This window comes from Lampris incognitus, chromosome 2 (assembly GCF_029633865.1).
Source record: "Lampris incognitus isolate fLamInc1 chromosome 2, fLamInc1.hap2, whole genome shotgun sequence".
Taxonomy (NCBI): Eukaryota; Metazoa; Chordata; class Actinopteri; order Lampriformes; family Lampridae; genus Lampris; species Lampris incognitus.
The window spans coordinates 42,793,640-42,816,786 of NC_079212.1; the positions used below are offsets into that span (position 1 = coordinate 42,793,640).

The following is a 23,147-nucleotide window of genomic DNA, read 5'->3' on the forward strand; positions in this document are numbered from 1 at the left end:
CGTTGAATTACTAAAGGACTTTTTGACTTCAATAATTTTACATCACTGACTTTATGTGCTCTAAAAGTAAAAATCATGACAAGCAAGAAAATTGGGAGATAAAAAAAACACTTTTTAATTAAAAAAGCAAGGTATGTTTTTAAGGTATCGGGTCTTGAAAAAAAATACCCTTTTAACCTGAGATCAATTGCCAAATAGTAGAGGACAAGTGAGAATGAGTGGCACTTAAAGTTTAAAGTGAAAACTAGCAGTTGCTAATACCAAACAGACAGATGTGGCTATAAAGACACTGGGACGTCTCTTACAGACACCAACATACATAAGTAACATCTGTATTTTGACAGAAACTGTGACAAAGGTACAATCTTAGATGGTTAACCGTGTTCAAATAATAGCTAGCTAAATAGTAATGCATAAGGCTATGTTGAAAAACAGTGATTTATTTGGTTTTAACAAATTGGCCATTTTGTCAGGTTCATTTAAGGTTGTGAATAAGGCCACAATACCATTGGGAGTCATTTGTAAACTTGAAAAATGTTAAAACTCGTGTTAAAGAGCAACTAAACCCTATACCACTTGCGCGAGTTTACTATGAAAAACCATTTGTAAGTGCTGGTCTGATGTAAGCACAGCAGGACAATCACAGCTAATGCTGATGACGGGTGCGTTTCATTTAGGTGTGCTTCTGAATCAGCACTGATAACAATCAATAGTTTTGTCAATGCTTGCTAATTGTCCCAGCTAAATCAAAACAGACTCATTACTGTTATAAGCCACAGCTGCTACACTTACATCACCTGGCCAAGATCAGCCCAGCACTCATTACATGCAAGCAAACTCACAAAAATAGTATAGGGTTTAGCTGCTCTTTAAGCTAGCAGTGTGAATAGCTATTACAGCCACTCAATAAAAATAGGAGACAGGCTTTGCGATATAAAATTATGATGCACAAAGTGGAAGTGAACAGTAACTAGATTCATTGCCTGGGAGAGATGGAAATATGCGTATTATCACTGAAGAATGACAATTTCTAGGAGAATAGCAGCAAGCAGAATAAATGATCGAGGTTAACGGGTGTCATTGGAAAACTCTAGGAATATAGCCCATCACTCTTACTCTTGGTTTTTCAGAGTTTGCAGAACTAAAACATGTGAAATTAAAATAAATAATAAACGTAACAACATACTTCAAACGATCTGAGTCACAAGTCTTACAAAATATGGTCCTACACTGCTCAAAAATGATATGATGGAGGTATGCCCCATTTTAGTATAGTAGCCAACTTCTACTAGACGATCTATTGAAAAACCTCAGTGTACGATGTCACCAACCAAGGGACAGAATGAATACCATCACTCATACATATAAATGCACTTTTCACACACACCATCATTCCTACTTCATAAATTTAACAACGCAAAAGATGGCGCCAAATGTCACAGACAAAATTATAAATTCACTCATAACTGAATGTCAGAACAGGTAACAGATTTAATTGTTCCCATTTTCTACCAAATAAAAAAACAGTACTACTTCCTAAATATGCAATAAACAAATAAATTGGTACCATAAGGACTGAAAACTAAAAACAGCATGCAAGACTGCATTCAACTGGAAATCTTCATTCATATAGTCTTGCATTTAGAGTGAAGAAAAAAGTTAATCTTCTACGCTTCCTGTTATGACTTATAATCCCAAATGATAAAATCTAAATTGGTAAACTAAAGATCGAACCCAGCTGACAGAGGCAGGAGGTTAGAATGCAATGTAACAGTGCAGAATAGTTCATTTCAATACTTTATCATACAGCCCACATCTCAAGACATTCTCTAAAAAGGAGAATAGCTGTTTTTTAATGTTAATTTGACATAAAACTCAACTTCTGAGAGGGATGTGCGCCAAAGACAAACAAGAATGCAAATAATTGATCATTATGCATATACACGAGTAGTAATGGTTATATCTTAAAACTAGTGCTGCACATTTGCAGCATAAATGCACTGCATTTGGGGTTTACGTTCTACGAAACATCTTGCAGCCGTCAGCACTTTACTAGAGCAAGGAGTGAGTTTCATCCTCAGACCCCTGTGTTACTTGTAAGAGCAACATTTGAGACAGATTATTTGCACAAGAAAAGGAGGGTGGGGAAATTTCAACATCAAAACCTTCATCTCCCTACATGGCTTTCTTTATTATACAATGAGAAATCCTCTCTTCCACATAAACACCGATCAGCCAGAACATTAAAACCACCTGCCTAACATTGTGTAGGTCCCCCTCGTGCTGCCAAAACAGCTCTGAACCATCACGGCATGGACTACACAAGACTTCTGAAGGTGTCCTCTGGTATCTAGCACCAACACGTTAAGCAGTAGATCCTTTAAGTCCTGTAAATTGTGAGGTGGAGCCTCCATGGATCGGACTTGTTTTCCCAGCACATCCCACAGATGCCGGATCAGATTGAGATCTGGGGAATTTGGAGGCTAAGGCAACACCTTGAACTCTTTGTCAAACCATTCCTGAGCAACTCTTATAGTGTGGCAAGGCAAATGATCCTGCTGAAAGAGTTGTTTCCTTATTCAGTATGTAACCAAGTATCTAGTTGTCCTTCTTTAAATAGAAATAAATCAAGAGGAGACCAGATTTTAATTGTACTGTAACAGGAAATGTGTTCCAGGGTCTGGTAGTAGTATGCTACCTAAGTCCAAATAATGAATTAATAGACTGGAACGTATCCTCCCAAATAAATGTCAACCCTTTGTTTTAAGTAAATGCACAAAAGAAATAATCTTCTGTTGTAATTTGTAAGCTATGACTTATAAATGAAAGAGAATGAATGACAATGTAACAAATATGAATGAATGACAATATAGAGATAGTTTAGCTATTAAGAAAATCCGGCCAATTACCTCACTCTTCCGAGCCGTCCCGGTCGCTGCTCCACCCTCTCTGCTGATCCGGGGAGGGCTGCAGACTACCACATATCTCCTCCGATACATGGGGAGTCACCAGCCACTTCTTTTCACCTGACAGTGAGGAGTTTCACCAGGGGGGACGTAGCACGTGGGAGGATCACGCTACCCCCCTCCCAATTTCTCCTCCCCCCTGAACAGTTGCCCCGACCGACCAGAGGAGGCGCTAGTGCAACAACCAGGACACATACCCACATCCGGCTTCCCACCCATAGACACGGCCAATTCGTGTTGGTAGGCAATGGAATAGACCACTATGCTACCCGGACGCCCCTCATGGTCCAGTTCTGACACTCACGTGCCCATTGTAAGCACTTCTGGTGGTGGACAGGGGTCAGCATAGGCTCTTTGACCGGTATGCGGCTACGAAGCCCAATACACAGCAAGCTGCAGTGCATGGTGTATTCTGCCACCCGTCTCTCATAACATTAACTTTTTCAGCAGTTTGAGCTGCATTAGCCTCTGTGGGATCAGGTCAGACAGACTAACCTCCGCTCCCCAAGCGCATCAATGAGCCTTGGGCGCCCATGACCCTGTTGCCGGTTCACCGATTGTTTTTCCTTGGACCACTTTTAGTAGGTACTGACCATTGCATACCGGGACCTCCCCCCCCAACAAGACCTGTCATTTTGGAGATGCTCTGACTCGGTTGTCTAGCCATCACACTTTGGCCCTTACCAAAGTCGCTCAAATCCTTACGCTTTTTCCACTTCCAACACATCACCTTCAAGAACCGACTTTTCACTTGCTGTCTAAAATATCTCACCCCTTGATAGGTACCATTGTAACAAGATAATGAATGTTATTCACTTACCTGTCAGTGGTTTTAATATCTTGGCTGATCGGTGTGAAGTATATAGAATTTTCGAGTTAGTTTTGTGTAAGCCATAAGTAGTTATCCATTTGTGCAGTCTACACTCTTCTCTCTCACCTCCATTTTCCAAAACAGAAGTGTAGGATTCCATTGACATCCCTGCCTTAGGACGGCAGAGCGTTAAGGTAATTTCAGAATGGCTTCTTCTCTCAGACAGTATCCTTCCACATTTATTTAGTTGAGACAAAATCCAATACATGAATTGAAAATAAATTTTCACTGAAAATAATACATTTTCAATTCAGCAGCAAATGCGGAGTTATGTGAAAGGTAATGGTCTTGACCGCTTTTTCATTCCCCCATCATTTATAAAGCACTTCCTTGTTAACCAAATCATCCATCACTTCTTCTTACAGAGGTTTTCCTTATGAAGGTCAAAAAGACGTTTATAACAGTTTGATCACGTGACACCAAAATCTTTCCTTACAACCAATAACGGAAAAATTCTCTGAGTGATGGCTTCTGTTGCTGACGTTGCCCAGCATCACAGGAGAAAAACCAGTGGTCCAGCCTATTTTTCCAACATCAGTCCCATCTCTGAGGAGCAGCAGCTTCTTCTTAATGCATATTAACAGTCTCATGTCCACGTATTCATTCATCCATCCTCTTACCCATTTCATCTGTCCATCCCGAAACCATGACTGTGCGGCTCTCTTGCCAATTACCTCCTGGTCAGTCAACACCAGGGCTCTCTCTGGGCTCGCCCACGGGCAAGGCTGTCAGCCCTTTGCCAGGCACTCCTCATCAGGGCCAGGGCCTCACTACAGCGCTTTTGCACTGAGGGGCTGGACATGTTCTTACGGGGAAGGTCCACCTAAAAATGCAAGGTAAATATGCGTCGTAATTTGATAACGCAGAAAAACATTTGATTAATTTAACGTTTCCAACCTTGTGTGCTTGTTATGACTGTGAATGCTTCCTATTAATTTCACTGGACAACAAATTTTTTCAAACATTTTGCTTCCTGAAAAAAAATGAAAGATTATGATAGACAATGTCAAGCTGAACACAAAAATAATTTCAGATTTGCTATATCATGTTGGAATGTGGAGAATCATTAAAATAACTTTTATTGAATTTAACATGTTTAACCGCATAATGATGCTGACACGTTGTGTTAGTTCATCCATCCACCCATTATCCAAACCGCTTATCCTGCTCTCAGGGTTGCGGGGATGCTGGAGCCTATCCCAGCAGTCATTGGGCAGCAGGCGGGGAGACACCCTGGACAGGCCGCCAGACAGAGCTTAAAATGTTTTGCAGCAGATTTTTGTTTGTACTCAGCATCTGGTGCCTCTCGTGTCAATGTCCAACAATAGTCGGCCAGTATTGATGGATTCCAGTTGCCCTTTCACCATGTTCCGTCACTGACTGCACAAGATCAGCAGGGAAGACATCCAAGTGTGAATGCAGAAAATGAATTTTCAATGACATGCTGCACTTCATGGTTTTGTATGCTTTAAGCATGTTGTCAAGCAGCTCAGTGTAGTTTGCTGCTCTGTAGGTGCCAAGAAAATTCTCAACAACATCCTGAAATGTCTTCCATGCTATTTCCTCAGGCCCCACCAGCAGATCTTCTAACTCCCTGTCATTGATGACCTGTCTGATTTGTGGACCAACAAAAATGCCCTCCTTAATCTTGGCGTCAGTTATTCTTGGAAACATCTGTCTCAAATAATGAAATCCATCAACTTCTTTGTTTTGCTTTCACAAAATTTTTCATCAATCCATGTTTTACATAAAGAGGAGGCAGAAATATCTTTGTTGGGTCAACAAGTGGTTTATGTACCACGCTTTTCTGCTCTGTAACGAAATGCTTACGGGGTGGCCAGTTCTTTTTAATGCAATGTGACTCTTTAGCACAGCTATCACATCTACAAAGGAAACAACAGTACTTTGTATGTCCGAGCTGCATTCCTAGTAGCAGTGCCAATACTTTAGATCACCACAGATGTTCCAGTCGTAATTGTTGTACTGTACGTGTTTCAACAACAGGTCCAGGTTATTGTAGGTTTCTTTCATGTGTACTGCATAGCCAATGGGTACTGAAGGGTGGACATTTCCATTATGTAACACAACAGCTTTTAGAATTAACTTTGATGAAGCTATAAAAAGACGCCATTGTTGTGGGTCATACAAACAACTCAAAGCCATGAACAAGCCATCAATGTAAGTGCAGAAACAGAGATTGTCAACCTGCGTAAAGAAGTTTGTCAAATGTTCTTGATGGTTCCGAAAGAGAACTATTTGTACCTGGTGACAGCAAACCCCATCCTTGCAATCTTGAACAAAGTAGTTCTGCTTTAGCGTTTGACAAATCCAAGTCCCTGACCGGGTCATTTAATTCTGGCTGTGTTATCACACGAGGATAACCAGCATAAAGGGTTCAACATCTGGATCAGTGTCATTTTCCACATCTGGTTCATGCGTTGTGGCATCTTTATCTGCCTCATCTAGGATCCATGTCTCTGGAGGCTTCGGTACTGGCAAACTGTCATCATGTGGCACTGGTCTCATGGCTTAAGGCAGATTGGGGTATTCAGTAACTCTTGTTTTTAGTAGAGAAGCCAGATACATTAGTCCAGTGGTGGCTAACCATGTGCCATGGAGAGCCATGTGTATGCAGGTTTTCATTCCAACCCGACTCCACACCAGGTGATTTCACTGACACATTCTTCCTCTTTGGCTGAAGAGTTGCTAATCAGTGAAATCACCTGGTGTGGAGTCCGGCTGGAATGAAAACCTGCATACACATAGCTCTCCAAGGCACATGGTTAGCCACCGCTGCATTAGTCAGACAGCAGTAAGTCTGTCACACGATCCTTCTGTTCTCGCCATATCATTGGGACTGCAAATGGCACTGACTTCCGAGTAGCTCTGAGCCAAGCTCTCAGGTTGACCGCACATGTTGCACAACAAATGTGAGGAGCCCAGGTTTTCTCCTGGTCACCAATTTTACACCTGAAGTAGAGCTCATAGGCTTTCTTAGAGCCTTAAGTGTATACTCGCCATGGATGTAACAGAATGTAAGGCAGCTGTTGCAACATTGACGAGACATTTCTGCTGTGTTAAATCTACCCAAAGACAATAGATGCTATTGTTCAGTATACTCACTACACTACTGCCTGTCTGCCAGCATCTAACCTGACTAAGCATGCCCAGGCATGGCTAAGACAACATTTGCACAGCACCTACACAGACTGCATGCTTGGACTGACCAAAACAGCTTGTTTTGTGGGCAATATACTAGTAGACTTAAAATATGATGGGAAATCACAAAAATATGTTATATCTACAAAACGGTATGTGATAGGAAACTTTTAAGGTGATATTTGTGATCAGCAGGCCAAAATCCAAAATATACACCAGAAAGTGTCCGGGAAGCAAAATCTTTGTTGTCCAGCGATAAGAAAAATTTCTTACCTGGAAAATGCTTTTCCAGGCAGTATCTAGCACCTCCAGCAGGCGATCCCTCTCTTCACAGCCACTGAAGTACAGCACCCAGGGAGGAAGGAAGTGTTCCCGATCCTGAGCAAACTCCTGAACAAACAGAAAGGAGAGAAAATCGAGATGTCAAGACACAAGAATTTATTTATACAAAGCAAAAGTGATGTTCTCTTTTGTTAATTTATTTTCATCAGGTAAGACCCTTTACCCATCTGTTTCAGCAGAAAAACCATAATTTAGTTAGCTTTATCGGTTAAGAATTTAGGTTTGGAAGGAAATAGAACATGAAATTTGTTTTACGTTCTATAGTCTACTGGATGGTGAGCTGCCAACTGTGCTCTATAGGAACATTTCCACGTCTGCTTATCTTCTTGGGTATGACTGTTATCAAAGACTTAGGATCTTCTCCAGTAAAGCTGGATCCCAAGGAGAAAACTATCTGCAAGGTAAGGGCATGACTGCAATGCTCTTTGTGAAATAGTGGCGTTGTATCAATATAGCTGTTGTACGTACACACATACTGCATCTTCAAAGATTAGGCCATGTGAGCCAGACTCTTAAAGTGCAAGCCACCGACGTAAAAACAAATCACTAATGAAATTAAAAGACAATCAACTAAAGGTGTTACTCACAATTACACTGTACTCCTTATCTGCCTCCAAGCTGACAGCAGTAACATCGCAAAGATCAGCACCACCCAGCGAGCGGAAGAAGCTGGTCTGGCAGTCCTGATGGCACGTCAACAACTTCCTGTCCGTCACCACAAGGCAACAGGGAATACATGGTGTAGGGGCCACGCCCTGGGGGATCACCTGGTTGGTGGGAAAGAAGTGAGATCGTGAGACTGGCAACAATTTTTGTGTTGTACTAAGACTGAGTAGTGTCAGACATAGTACACGGAGGTCAATTGCAGCTGAAAAAAATTCCTTTTATTTAGCCAATACTTTAAAATGAATAATGGTAGCTATGGTAAATGTGTCCCAGTGAACTGGTTTCCAAGGAGGGTAAAGCAGACAGCCCACACAGCTAAGGTTGTGCATACTTGCAGGGATAATTTATCTCTGAGAAGTTTTTTTCCCCCCAGATTGGTAGATATGAGTAGTTTGGTGACTGAAAAAGTTTTGTGTTAATTCAATAAAAGTGCTATGTATGTTTCGTCCACATAAGAACAGACAACGGGAAAAAAAACCAAGCTACAAAGAAATCTATCCAGAAGGGATAACGGTTAGTTCCAGGAGAGAGAAAATATGATATATTCATTTGCATGTAAAATGTCTTTGTAGTGAATAATATGGTAGTTAAGATATACAAGGGTATCTGAATATTGTCCATCTGATTCCAGTGCATTAACACCTAGTAGAGACGGTAACATTGAATAAAACGGCTGCATGATGGTGGACAGTTCTTTACAGGCCTTTATAAACACGAACTGAGTGAAATGTTTGCTTAATTGCTGGTAAAATGGATTCCCAAACAAAAAGACACTTTTCTCCACAACAGCTTAATGGGGAGCCTTGAGTAGACTGGTGTTACAGCAATTTTCTGACATTTCCGCATTTTGATTGGATCCCTCCCTCTCACCCCTTTAGAGACAGACTGGCAGAGCAGCTGCATCCAGTCGGCCATTTCTTGCTCGTTGTTGGCACTGAGCTCCAGCGGGGGGCGCTCTATCAGGATGACCTGGAAGGCATGTGGACGCTCTGTGCTGTTGGAACGACGACAACCTCCACAGTGCTCCCCACTTATAGAAAATAAAAGTAACGTGGTCAGGAGGTGGTTAACGGACCAAATTCTCACATGTTTTGGCATCGTCTGTCTCCATTTATTACTGGACATTTTTACAACAAAAAGGCTCTTTCAGGCTTGAACTCTCATGTGCTGAAGCTTACCCCATTGTGATCGACATCAGAGGTGTCACGTCAGTTCTCTCTGCATACTGGTACAGAATGCCATTGCTGTTGAGGTTAATATAAACTTGATTAACTCATCACAAAACATTTCCTATCAGCCGTTAATGCTAAGATCATTAAAAAAGTGATAAAATTCATGAAGCTCATTATCATAAAAACTAATGTGCGTGCTCTTGTCTCTACCTGAGGACCAGGTAACAGTTCTTCCATTGCTCTTTGCCCAGGTATGTGGTGCCAGCCCTGTAGAGCACAACACCCTCCTTGGTGTTGGATGACTCTGCTGAGCCTGGAGGGCCACCTTGGGGAGACAGGGCCGCGTCCATGGGATCCTCCCAGTGGACCAGTGAGTATAGGTGGATTGTTACTTCTGACACCTGAATAAGAATTCATCATTGATTTTAATGCAAACAAATAATAATAGTCTTTACATTTATATAGCACTTTTCTAGACACCCGAAGCCCTTAAAAAAAGGAACATAGGAACACAGGAGAAAGGCACAGATTCCCAAATCCTTTCACAATAACAAATGACCAATCAACCTACTGATGATGAAACCTATGCCAAGCTTTTACAAAACATAACTTTAAGTGTTGTGTTGCTTAAGATTAAGTCACAAGATGTCTTATTGTCTTTTAAAAGGATAGGCAGGGTACTTCAAGCGCTATTATACTCGCTGCATTTGCATCACTATCACCGAGTAATTCACACTGATGCAGTAAAACCCTTACTCGAAACAATCAAACATCAGCTTTTACTTCATTTATCTGAGTGATTTAAACAATAATTAAATCAATTTGCCTAGGTAAGGTATCTTCCATTATTAATAGTTGCAACAGGAAAAATTGCTGTATTCCAAGCTTAATTTTGTCAGAATGAATACACAATTTTCATTTGAAAACGTGAACATCACTTACACCAAGTAAAATGTTATTTTTGAATCATGATATAACTTTTTGTACCTCACAGTGAGAGTCCTGGGCAACAAATTTGGTGAGGGCAAGTTTCTCCATGGTGGCATCGGTCAGGACAGAGGGGTAGGGAGGTTCCCGACAGCCCTTCACCATGGCTGATTTCAGGGCTGCCAGGAACCAGCTGGAGGGCAGGCGAGTGGAGCAAAGTAATGGGATGAATTAAGTCAGACATAAGATGAAAACACAGAAAGGTTACGGACTCAAGTTCCAGCTAATTGGGAGCACAAAGAGACACAACCAATGGCCACAAAGGTTAAATTAAATTTCACAGATCTGACCTACAAACGCATGCAATGAATAGGATATGGCAAGAGCAAACAGCAAATTTGGACATTAGGATGCTTTGCACAGTGGCACCAGTGATACTGTCATACCAGGCAGCCGCTTTCTTAAAGTATCTGATTCACTAGAGTCTGACGGGTGGGAAACTAAAATGGAAGCCCATGTTCACTCACACAGTCAGCGAGGGGTCAGCCGTGTCCAGCAGGAACTGCCTTCGTCTGTTGGTGCAAACAACCATCACTGTCTGCTGGTCAAGACCCACCTAGCAAACAGAACAGCGGTATTATTGCCGGAATAACTTGGGAGATAAATAGAGATCTTACATTTTTAGGATAGCAGAAAGAATAAAAGCAATTTAAAAAATGCACATATAATTATGCTGTGTGATTCTTAGAGCCCAGACACACCAAACCGACTAGCGGCGACAAAGGCTGACTTGTGTCGCCTCACGTCGCCTGCCGTCTGGGCCAAAAAGAACATATCGCAAAGACTACAGCTGACGGCCCTGATTTTCTAGCTTAGCACTGACTTGCTAAGCTGAACAGCCAATCAGAGTGATCTGTCTCACCGACGGGCTCCGCCGATTCAACATGCTGAATCGGCTGAAAAGCTGCCGACAGGGGTCCGGCTAGTGCCGACGGTGCGGGACACACATTGCAAAAACTAGGGTCACAGACGCTCAAGCTATGAAGTGAAAGGCTTTTAGAGAATACATTGGTTTAGAAGAAATACAAATTCAGTCCACATTGACTAATCCGTAGTCACACGGCTATCATTTCTGAGGCGGTTATCTCAGACCATCTGATATGTCTTTCACATACTCACTTGTAACACTTTCACATTTAAAATGACCTCTTGAGACATGAATCAACCTTCAAGGCCCAAAAGTTAACCATTCCAGAGCACCTGCAGCTGCCTTAAATTCATTTCCAAGGCATCCCTGGCATCTTAGAAGTCAATGTCTGTGATTTTTTTCCCTCACAAACAGCATCAATAAACATTTTTAATCATTACCTCCAACCAGCCTCAACTTCTCAGTGCACACATAGAATGCAGCCCGGTATATTCCAGGCCACATCTCCTTTAGTCCACACCCCTGACTCACCCTGCCAACAGCCTCACTGACCACTACATAACCTTGACCTTAAAATTAACCACTGCAACAGTAGCTGCTGTTGGTAGTGTGTGAAAATTTACTTTTTCATATGAATTCCTGACACTTTCCAGCTGTGCTATTTGTACATTGCTCATTGAGAATATGATTCAGCCGTCCTCGCTGATAATAACACCATCAGAGAAGTGAAAATTCACGCTCTGGTTTTGGTGACTTGCCCCCTACTACTCCACTTTCCCGATCCCTAGTTCTCTTTTCTCCTCCAACCTGCCCAGCACCTTTTTTGGTTGAGGGAGAGATTAAGCAGATCTCCGGTTTGAAATGTAATTGATATGCAGGTCTTGACGTCAAGACACGGAAGTAAAAGGCGTCTTTGAAACTCGATTTTCGTGTTAGGATCGTAAAGCTAAAACCACTGCAAAGTACCAGCACATTTTTCACACCTCACCATGTTTATCGAAAATTTGTCAGCAAACGCTCTTAAGCTACATAACATGCAAATGACAGAAACTGATGCCAAAACCTTGCTGTGCAGGGGACTTACAGAGACATAATCAAGTTCATTGTAAGAGATGGCATCTTCCACGGTGTATGGCTTCTCAGCTGCACCTGAAGATGAGACCAGGAATAAAAACAAGGACACATACACCACTAATCTGTACAAGTTGTCACTTCCTATACAGTATAGACAATATGGGACTGGGGGAGTACACTACAGAGGACAAAAAAACTCCTCGTCACATTATGAAAGAGCTGGCTTTAGATTTACAACTCCTTAAAGTCCTTTCAAGTCTACAAGAAACTGACAGAAAAGGATCCTCTTGGTTTCCTAGTCATGGCGGATCAATGCATGCTCAAAAACAACTTATTTGATATGCCACCCTCAGTTTACAGGATCAGACTCAAATTACACATGGCTAGTTATAACAACTGGGCCTAATAGACTCCCATCATAGGTCTAACAGATCACATTCTGCTATTTATTTAGGTGATGAGATTCTCAATTATGTTTCTCCATTATATTGTAATACATGATGTCAGTATAATGGAGATTACAGTACATTGGCTTCTTTCCCCCAGTATAGAGAGAGTATTGACAATTATGTCCTTACTTTAACACCAGCATTCTAGTTTGCAACAGGACAACGTCATCATGCTGCAATTTAGCCACTTACCCTTCCTGAGCAGGTAGATGTAAGAGTCAGTCAGCAGCAGGTAGAGGGGCTGCAAATCCCCCTCCATGTGGCCTGTACTCATCCTCACCATCTGGAGACACAGAAATCAATCAAATTAAAGCGTTAGCAAATTCTACATTCAACTATGTCATGTGTTGTAATTTGACAGAATATGCAACCATGTAATAACAACATTAATTCATGGGCACTTATAAAAAAATTACAAATATGCTTTAAAAAATGAACAGTGAAGAATAAACAGATAAGCCAATAATAAAAATACAACATTACCATTTCTGCAACAAACTTGATAAAAAAAAAATTATAAATACGCATTAGCTGTGAAAACAATTCATCCGATCTGTTTTGACGTTTTAGCAGAAATACACTCATTACCACTCATTCTTTGCTACTCTAGTTCCTTGTGTCCAGGAAATTAAAGGCAAATTTGTATTTTATTTAAAAAAAAAAAAGGCAATATAACACTAATTCTGCACATTTGAATTAAAAAACATTTCCCTTAAACGACAAGAATATTTAAGAAACCTTATTGCCAAACAACCAGGTTGATGGTGTTTGCATATGGTACAGCATGTTTAGCTCCATCTGAAAACATGCACCCAACTTCCCAACCATTAATGCATACAATAAACACACATAAGACACACAGACAACAATGGTGCCAGGCATTGTGGGGAAAAATGCAATATGAGCAAGGAAAATGGTGGCACAGGCATAGATTTTACCTTGAAGAGCTGCTCCTCATTCTCTCTAAACACATGAATCATGAGCAGCAGCAAGTGGTTGTTGTCTACCCTGAAATGTCAGCAGTAGAGAATGTCACAAATAACATTCATTAAAGATCCATCACAATATAGACTTAACAGTATATTCCAGATTTAAGTTGTCTCAAAGCTACAATTACAGCCATCTCAATAGAGATGTCACCCACTTTGGCCCATTTCACACTCAAATCAGAGATAAATTAAATGCCATTCTGCAGTTTCCAAAAAACTTACTTGAACTCAGCAGGATGAGAGGTCTCTGAAGGACTAAGCCTCTCCTCTTGTAGCTGCTCCTCTGGTTCCCTGACTGTCAACTGATCCTCAGCTTGCGGCTCCTCTTTCTGTTCCTTCTCCTCCACTTCCTCTCTCTTTTTCAAGGTGGGCTCCTGAGCCGCTGGTGCTTCTGCCTCTCCCTCATTTTCATGGCCACCAGGAAGAGCCTGTGACTGGCTATGCTCTGCAGGGTCATGGTGGCCACGACCCTTGACAGCAGAGTTTGGACTGTTGGGGGTAAAGTAGTAGAAGTCCGCAGGTGCAGGAGAGGTCTGCAAGAAGTTGGGGCTCTGGGCCAGAGACGAAGAAGACAGTCCCCTTGGGGCTGGGTCAGGAGGCTCACCCCCTGCACCCTCTCGAAAGGGCTGCTGCAGCGGAGGCTGGGGGCCCCGGGTGACTTCAAAGCAAGTGGATGTGGGTTCGTTATTCTTTTTTTCTTCTTCCTCTGGTTGTTCCCAAGCCTCTATCCCATCCATAGTGCCATTGAGACGGTCCATGACATCGCGTAAGGGCTGGCCTACGCTGTTCATAGAAGTGTCTGTCATTTCTGGGAGCCGTAGAAGGCCATCTGCCCCTTCCCCATCGCTTTCCTCCATATCCCCTGTTCCCTTCTTACTCCTCCTCCTCACGGTCTCCACTCCAGTGCCTAGCTGCTGCCCCACAGAGTTGCCCAGGGTATCCACATCCTCCCCTTGCCCAAGCCCATCTTCTGGAATCTGGAGTCCATTGTTTAGTCCCACCTGTTCAGAGGAGGCAGAGTTATGGATGCTGCTGGTGGAGTCTGTGGAGCCCTTCCCACGGCGCTTCTTTGCAGGTTTCCTCCGTCTGGCCACCCTATAAGATGGAGGCAAGTTAGTTGTGATTCCAAAAATGTGAATATAAACTTCCTAAACACATCGTGAGCTTAAAAACTAAACTGTCGAGACACTGTAGACATTTGCTTTTTTCAAATACTGTGTCAATGAGTAAAAAAAAAAAAAAAGCCCCAACATCGCTGCAATATAGATGAGCAAGCAACAAATAGCTCACAAAATCAATGAAGTTTTATAGCAAGTTAATTTAATTGTGGAGACAACAGTTTAGCTGGACTTCATCACTGTGCCATCAAGGAGCTTAACTACCTGATGACCTCCAGCTCATTGTAGGTACTTTCTGTGTCATCTCCTGTGGTGGCGGCATCATGGCAGCTAGCTGTATGCACAGGTGTGACATCGGCCGAGGTGTTGGTGTCTGAGTCTTCATTGAAAGGGTTGTGTCTGAACGTGGGGCTATGTGGTGGGGAAGGGAGTGGAGGAGGAGGAGCCACCTTCACTGTAACAATGGAGCTAACCAGAGCTCCTGCTGGAACAACCACTGAGTCACTGATGACTGTCTGGGGATCTGAGCCGCTTGAGCGTGGGCAGCTGGCTGGGTCTGTGAGGTCACCCTCTACAAATGCAGCCGATAGAAAGATACTGGGTTAATGTAAAGGCAATAGTCTCACTTAAATACACTTGACTGTGTTATACAAAAGCACATATACATCTTGTTAGTTGCTGCAATGTAGTTCTGTGGAAGATAGGGGGTGGTATACAACAGGATGCATATGACAGGTACACAGGCAATAGCTTTCTCTGAAGTGGCACAGGCCTCGGCCAAATCTTACCTCCATATAAACAGATACTGTTGTGAAACATAGCAAATATCCCATTCCAACAGAAATCTACCTTAAAGGCAGGATGAGTAGGATTTGTCGGCCATGGTTTGTAAACACAAGATTCAAAGTTGTCCCCCCCCGGTTCAACGTCACCAGAAGTGCGCGCCCCTGACCGCAGTTTCCAGAGCACATCCCAATGTACAGGGCAACTCTGCGTCGCTCTTCATTCCCATTCTCTCCTCCAGGGCTCGCCAGCGGTGTAAAACCAACCCCGATTCACGCTCGTTTCGGAACGAGCTTTGGCCGCTTGGCATTTCGCCTCGCTATATTTGCGTCTTTGCGGCGCTGTGTCCGCCATTGTTGTAGCGTCCTCTAGGATGCGTGCTTACGATCTCCCTCTGGCAACTGGTCGCTACATTTTTATAGCGTCCTGCTGCCCAAAGGTTAACGTCCAGTACACAGCAAACTAACAAAACACAGGCAGAGAACAGGGTCTCTGCAGATACAGACACCGCCACATACTGTGGGTCATAAGTGATGATTGAGAGGGATTATTTTTGTATGAGTCTATACAGTGATTTTTAGGAAAATCCTACTTGTTCTACTATTAAGTGTGCTGTAAATATGAGTTTTCCTGAACCAAGGCCTGTGCCACATATCTCCACAGGAAGAGGCGACATTCCGAAAAGACACACCACAAAGACAGTTTTGAGAGACAGACTGACACCACACGAAGCAAGTACCAGCTGCATTAAGGCTTTAACGTCTCTTGAAGTGGCCCGCAAAAATGAAATGTGAGGATTCACAGCACTTCCCAGATGAGGAACATTTGCAAAGCATGACTCACAACATTACTGCAACTTAGTAAAACCCCAGTTCCCCAGTACATACAAAAAAGCAACAAAAGCAATATGCAAGATGTGACGTCAAATGTTAAAGAGAAGAAAAAAATCTACTTGACTTAATAAGTAATAATAAAAAGCCTTATGTCTAGAAATTGTTTAAAAAAATGTCATCTGTCGGTTTCCTTAGAAGCTACAGGAGGGGGGGTCTTTCATTCTGATCAGTTCTCAAGTTTTCAGAGTTTACTTAATCAACTTTATATCGGAATATAAAACAAATTGCTACCGTCTAATAGCATATGCCTCTTAAACTAAATTTGTGCTGTAAATTAAAATTTTAAGATTTCAAAAAGATTTAAAATAAGTAATTTTTTGGTTTTAATCACAGGCCCTTTTGAATATATTTCCTTCTATTTTTCAAAATTATGCAGTATATGCGCTCCTCTGATGAATCCTGTCAGACTGACAGATGACGCAACTTGACACGCAAAAAAATACTAAAAAAAAAAAGAAAACAAAATCCTAAGTGAGATTGACTATTTAAGCTAAAATACTGTTTTCTGATATGTAGAACGTCACTGGTTGGGCTGGCTGAGAATGGCCTTCTTTCACAAACATCATAGCCAGAATCTTCATGTTACAATAAGCCAAGTACATGTCTACCAAACAAATCTACTTCAAATGTAGGCTGCATGAAAACATAATAATCTATCACATCATTTTATCATCAGTTAATACTACATTCACATGTCTTGCTATTCACTAGCACTGATTTTCCTTCATCTGGATGACTATAATCATCAGTGTCTTTATGCATACTCACTAATCCAGGTAAGGAAATCACAGAAAGGTGAATCAGTTCATCTGGACACATTGTGTCATGTCGTTGTGTCTTAACATTGTGTCCAGATGAACTGATTCACCTTTCTGTGATATAATCGTCACTGTTAAATTCCCATGAGGTCAGTGGCAGCTCCTTCCAGCAAGATGCATTTAATTATCAAAAATTCATATTATAGTGTAGGTATATATTGTGGTAACCCAGCATGCATACAGCACAAACTGTGGGATGGGCATGCCTGATGCTACGACGGGAGCAGGGAAGACAGGGAGGGAGGGAGGGCGAGAAGATGGAGGAAGTGAGGGAAAGGGATGGGAGGTAAAAGTGGATAGAGGGAGGGGAGGGGTTAACCAATGTCCCACCTTCCCAGTCTGCACTTGGCACTGACTGCAACACAGGGAAGATGTCACCGAAATCATAATCTAAAAAAAAAAAGGGGGGGGAGCGGGAGAGTAAAATTGAACATTAGATAGGGACAGTGGAGACAAAAAGACGAGAGAGAGAGAGAGAGAGAGAGAGACAATGGCACAAGAAAAAACGTGATATGAGATACACATAATAACGGACATGTTGGGGAAAAAATAGACAGAGGGAACTAAAATGAAAGATGGTGGCTCAATGCTTTGTAGCCAGAGCTGGGGAAAGCATTCACACACAGCAGTTACAACCACCCTGATTAGACGGCTACAGTTTCTCCACTTTGAATTACACCACTGTGATCCCAATTTGCAACTGTCAATCTTCAGTGTATCTTTCAATAAAATACACTTTGGTATGGGTCACATACCAAATGAATTACACATCTGCTGGGCTGAATCCAATTTCTGGTCTAAGACACCATTAACTTGATACCACAAGAATAACTGCTAATGTGTTGGAGCTTGACCAAGCATAATCTGCCACAAACAGAAACACAAATGGGGGAAGAGAAGCAGAGAGCAGGGTTTCCTGCCCAGCAGGAAAATCATGGAACAATTAGTCCATATAGTCCACGGGAGCCTGAACACTGCCCATTTTTGATACTGCCAGGTATCCTGCCATCTTATCAGGGAGTTTTTAGACCTATCCAAACATGTGAACATAACCAACTGTCTATTAGATTAGTAAACCAGCAATATTGATCAGCATAGTCCAAAGTGAGGAACGAATGCCATATATTGTGATGTAGGTACTCTGTAAGAGCCACTTTAGTATCCAACAGGTACCGGAAATAAAGGTGTAACTTTGATGGGGAGACAACTGATAACTTGTTTCCCAATCAAAACGCCACAGTATAAGGAGAATCACTTCAAATAAGATCACAACAAAGAAAATATTTATGAAACTAGCACTCGTTACCTTCACTAGAGGGGGCTATTGCGCTGTCATCCCACTCCAGGTTGGTGGAAGTGAGGGAAGTAAAAGAGTGAAGAGACAAGCTGTCTGAGCTGGGCAGCCTTTCTTCAAAGTCCAGCAGGTTCTGTGGTTTGTAGTACTCTGGCATGTAGGGGGCCACATCCAAATATGGCACATCCTAAGCCAGCAGAACTCAATTAGCATTTACAGATGAATTTAGAAAATTTGGAAGCAAGTGGGTCTTTGTAAGCAGGTCGATATTGTAATGGAAGACAATACAAACCAGTTCCAGATCAAATCGAATGAATTCAAGGCCTGACACCAATGTTAGAAAGAGTGTGAGGTGGTCATGGCTGCAGACCAATGCATTTCTGATGGAAACAGAAAACAGCTGATGTCATGTAAATTATACACATTTATTCAAATGAAGTTAAAATCAGTACTCAAGGATTACTCACTTGAAATAATACTTCTGCAGCAATCCTTGGTTCTCTTGAAAAAGGCGCAGATAACTCTCTAAGGAACTCTCACTTAGTGCCAGGTATAGCCATGCACGACCTTCACACAGGAGAGAATTTATTTAAAAAGTATCTTTCTTAGTGCAAAGAATGCCTCTTCCAATTTTATGGATTATTTTCTGTCTAAACTAAATTGGTCGAAAACATGCTGGATTAGTATTGGGTTAAACTTTTAATCTGTTGATGAACAAGTAAATAATCACCCTAATTTCTGACTGAAACAATCATATGCAGTACAAACCTTATACAGTACACTCAGAGCAAGTACATGTATTTTGCATGTGTGAGAGTAACAGTTGGTCACTCACTTCGACCAAGGTTGGTTGCTATGTGCTGAAGCTCATCTATCTGACGGACAGCCTCTCTCCTGGTGAAGTGGAGGACTAGTACCCAGTACCCTGACGAGATGTCCTGGAGCCTGTAACATATGCTACACTCAGCAATGCCAAGTACAGGTGGGCCTAACTGACGGTTGTTGGGGGTGGCAGGATTGGCAGAGCCAGTAGCAAGACTGCACTTGACCAAAGAATGTGGGTTTAAAAACAATAATTTAAAAAGTTAAAGAAAAGTTTCATAAAATAAATGTCCTTTTTGATACCATCATTGGTTTATCCACAAATATCCAAATCATTAGACCCAATGATTTTGTAGTTGCTCTTTTTAATGTTTCCTGTTAGGTAGGTCTTTGTCAGACAAAAAGAAACAATGCATGACTTTAACATATTTAGCATATGTATAAGAATAAGGTAGGCAGCAGTAAATTTAAAGAAGTGAAACTGTTGTGACTAATATGCAAATATGGTAGAATAAGCTCATAAAAGACTTTTACCAGCAAATACAAGAGCAATAGCTAAAACTCAGGTTCATCCATATTTTTTGTTCAGTGGTTAAGGAGGTGATGACACAACAGCAGCGGCGTCTCATTCATTTCAAACGAATCTCTGGTATTTGGACTAGTAAAACAAGACTCCAAACAATGCAGTCACCAGCATCACCATATAAATAAATCTAAAAATTCAATTAAATAAAAAAAAACACAATCTTCATGATTATAGCATCAATCCCAGTATATCTGCGTGCATCTTCCCTGCTGAAGGGACTCCTTGTAAGACACTATCTATCCCTCTAGCTTCAGGGTTGTTCTGTCATTTAACTCTTAATTCTTTGTGGAACAAGTGACAAAAAAAGCTACTTTTTTAATTTTCCTGAAGGGACCAGTTAAGTTTTACACAGAGTTCTCTCTTTCATAGATACGGAAAATAACTATTTCTAGTTTTGGTTCTGACTCCGTCACATTTTAGTGCGATTTGGCATATATCTATCACAAGTTTAAGTGATGAACATAACGTTCTGAAGACACTCTATGATAATAAACACATGGAGTAGAGTGTTAGCTAAAAGGGGAATTACTGCTGAATGGGAGTAGAGGAAATACTGCACTGACTAGAGATCCCATTCACTGTTGCTGATCATTGACAGATATGACAAGTGGCTGAGTCTCAGTCACTGTATGCGAGTTAATAATTCTGCAGGCGTATGCAATTCGTATAGACCTTGTGTTTGCCATGTGGTTTGCCTGAGACAAGATTATCTCCTTACCCATATAGCAGAGCATGGTCAAGGTGCTCACACAACCGCTGCAGGACACGGTCATGGTTCCGAATGGCTGGAGTTTCATCCTCGCAGGCTGCAAAGTAACTCTGCAACTGCAGAAAGACAGTAAGAAAGCGTACATGCTACAGTCTTCTGGCCAGTGGCGCCCCCAAGGGTAACCAGGGGTGGCCACGGCCACCCTGATACTATCCCTGGCCCCCCCAGCCACGAGTCGCATATGCAGAATATGCTTCTAATTATGCAGAATATGCTTCTATCTGATAATTTACATTAGGTGCTGTTCATTTAAATCAATAATGTACATTTTTCTTAACTCTCATATTGACAGTTTTCAACTAGCCTATACAGTATACTACAACAGCATCATAGAATTCCCGAAATTCAGTCATGGCTTTTGGTTTTGGTGTGCCACCCCAAGATTTTCAGTGGCCCCATTTGGCCACCCCTATTAAACATTTCTGGGGGCGCCACTGTCTTCTGCATTCTTTGGATCAGGGAAACTAAACAATACAATGCTTTTCAGCAGTGACGTTTCAACCTTCACATACCCAAGTAACACGTGTCCTCTGCATTTACTTTGTCAGCATAACCTTTGAAAATAACCGTTTGAGGTTTCTAATGCTGTCATCGTGGGGAAATATGTTCAAAGTTAATTGCCACACCTTATCAAATCAACGGTGGAGGGAGAAAGAGCAAATCAGATTTGTTGCTTTCCATTTCAACCACCTGACTTTCATGTGACTATGGGACGTGAAGGGGATAAACGCTGCAGAGTTTAGCGTGCAGAGCAACAAGGAGATATATTCTGCAAGGAAACGCTAAAGCGCCTTTAAAATCAAACCGATATATGCATACGTTAACATGTAACGGAGACGACAAAGCGTCGCAGCTTGTCATGTTAAGTAGAAGTCCGTATATGAAGGGTCGGGGTCGCTGTATAGGAACCATAACAAATACCAAAGCAGGGAATGGGGGGGGGGGACGTATAATACTCAGCCTACATTGTAAGAATACTACACCGACCGACGGTGTAGTATTCTGCGGCAGACGCAGAACGCTTGTTTGTTTACAACGTATGCCGCAGTGAGTAAACATCGGGGCTTTGGTGCCACTATTGTCCCCTTAAATCAATAATAAATCAAGAGATGACAAAGGAAACGCACTCAACTGTGATACTGACGACCCCCCCACCACCCCCCCTCCCGGGAGACGCTCGCGGAATATAACGTCAATCGCAAACAACATTACGGGGAAATTTGCCTCCAATCACTGGAAACCGACGAGAGACCCGAAGGCATGCCGCGTACCTCCCTTTAGTTACTCGCCCTTTGGGAAAGATCCGGCCATCAACGCAACGCTCGTAACACGCCAAGCCAATCAACTAGTTCCTCAACTTGGCGAGCTGTAAAGTTGGACTCACCTTCTTGACAGATAAAGAAATGTTCTCCAATATTCGGTCCTTGACTTTGAGTTGATCCATCCCCGCTCTCCTGGCCAGCCTTGCGGAGGGGCGTCAGCTGATCCCCCGGACCCCGGAGCGGTCAGGCTGCTCCGCTCACGCTGACGTCACGTTAGCCTGGCCAACGTTAGCCTAGCCAACGTTAACCTAGCGTGTAATTCCGATTTGAATAGCGAACGCCGGCCGCCGGCTCTGACACAGAATCGCAATGAGCGTTAATAACGTCTCAAACTTACTGCTGTCTTGTTGAGGATGTGCTGTAATATGCCTGGTTTACGGACAACGTAGCGACGACTTAGCCGACGGTGCTATATTTCGTCAAGCCCGCTCTTTACTCTAGCTAGCTAGCAGGTTAATGCTACATAAGCACTGGTGAGGGAACGGCTGGCGGGTTTTTAATGTCACACATCAATTATATATGGTCGCTTATATAGTCACCAACCTGGCGTATCCAGCCTGCCTCCTAGTCTCGCTTGTCAAGCTAATGCGGACTGGCCACTTTAAATTCAAAACGCCACTCGGTTAGCCGTTAGCTTGGCTAATGCCAGATTGTGGCGCAAGCCTACGCCGAAGCCGCTGAGCGGGTACGTCACCATTAACTGCTCGGCCGGCTCACGAATATACACATATATATATATATATATATATATATACACACTCACTGGCCACTTTATTAGGTACACCTTGCTAGTACCGGGTTGGACCCCCTTTTGCCTTCAGAACTGCCTTAATCCTTCGTGGCATAGATTCAACAAGGTACTGGAAACATTCCTCAGAGAGTTTGGTCCATATTGACATGATAGCATCACGCAGTTGCTGCAGATTTGTCGGCTGCACATCCATGATGTGAATCTCCCGGTCCACCACATCCCAAAGGTGCTCTATTGGATTGAGATCTGGTGACTGTGGAGGCCATTTGAGTACAGTGAACTCGTTGTCATGTTCAAGAAACCAGTCTGAGATGATTCGAGCTATATGACATGGCGCGTTATCCTGCTGGAAGTAGCCATCAGAAGATGGGAACACTGTGGTCATAAAGGGATGGACATGGTCAGCAACAATACTCAGGTAGGCTGTGGCGTTGACACGATGCTCAAT

At 42.4% G+C, this 23,147-nt stretch overlaps 1 protein-coding gene across 2 annotated transcripts; it reads right to left on the bottom strand.

The window, feature by feature from the left end:
- Positions 1-7: 7 nt before the first annotated feature.
- Positions 8-22,426, bottom strand: plekhm2 (pleckstrin homology domain containing, family M (with RUN domain) member 2). 2 transcript variants are annotated; one of them, XM_056273362.1, is made up of 20 exons: positions 22,011-22,426; positions 20,576-20,682; positions 19,285-19,394; positions 18,917-19,016; positions 18,742-18,829; positions 18,462-18,636; positions 17,486-17,545; positions 14,926-15,232; positions 13,766-14,638; positions 13,493-13,562; positions 12,747-12,837; positions 12,116-12,180; positions 10,631-10,719; positions 10,164-10,296; positions 9,387-9,577; positions 9,183-9,248; positions 8,875-9,034; positions 7,926-8,105; positions 7,270-7,386; positions 8-4,660 (listed from the first exon to the last, which is right to left on the bottom strand). In XM_056273362.1, the coding sequence occupies exons 1-20, from the start codon at positions 22,068-22,070 to the stop codon at positions 4,523-4,525; spliced, it is 3,180 nt and encodes a 1,059-aa protein (XP_056129337.1). In that variant the 5' UTR covers positions 22,071-22,426; the 3' UTR covers positions 8-4,522. The 2 variants fall into 2 exon arrangements, with proteins under 2 accessions (XP_056129337.1, XP_056129338.1); XM_056273363.1 differs by lacking the exon at positions 17,486-17,545.
- Positions 22,427-23,147: the final 721 nt, after the last annotated feature.

Coding starts and splice junctions, on each gene's coding strand:
- plekhm2 (XM_056273362.1), bottom strand. CDS start 22,070: ATGGATCAACTCAAAGTCAAGGACCGAATATTGGAGAACATTTCTTTA. Junction 18,830..18,916: donor CTGCAGAAGTATTATTTCAA/GTGAGTAATCCT, acceptor TGTTTCCATCAG/AAATGCATTGGTCTGCAGCC. Junction 17,546..18,461: donor AATAGCCCCCTCTAGTGAAG/GTAACGAGTGCT, acceptor TTTTTTTTTTAG/ATTATGATTTCGGTGACATC.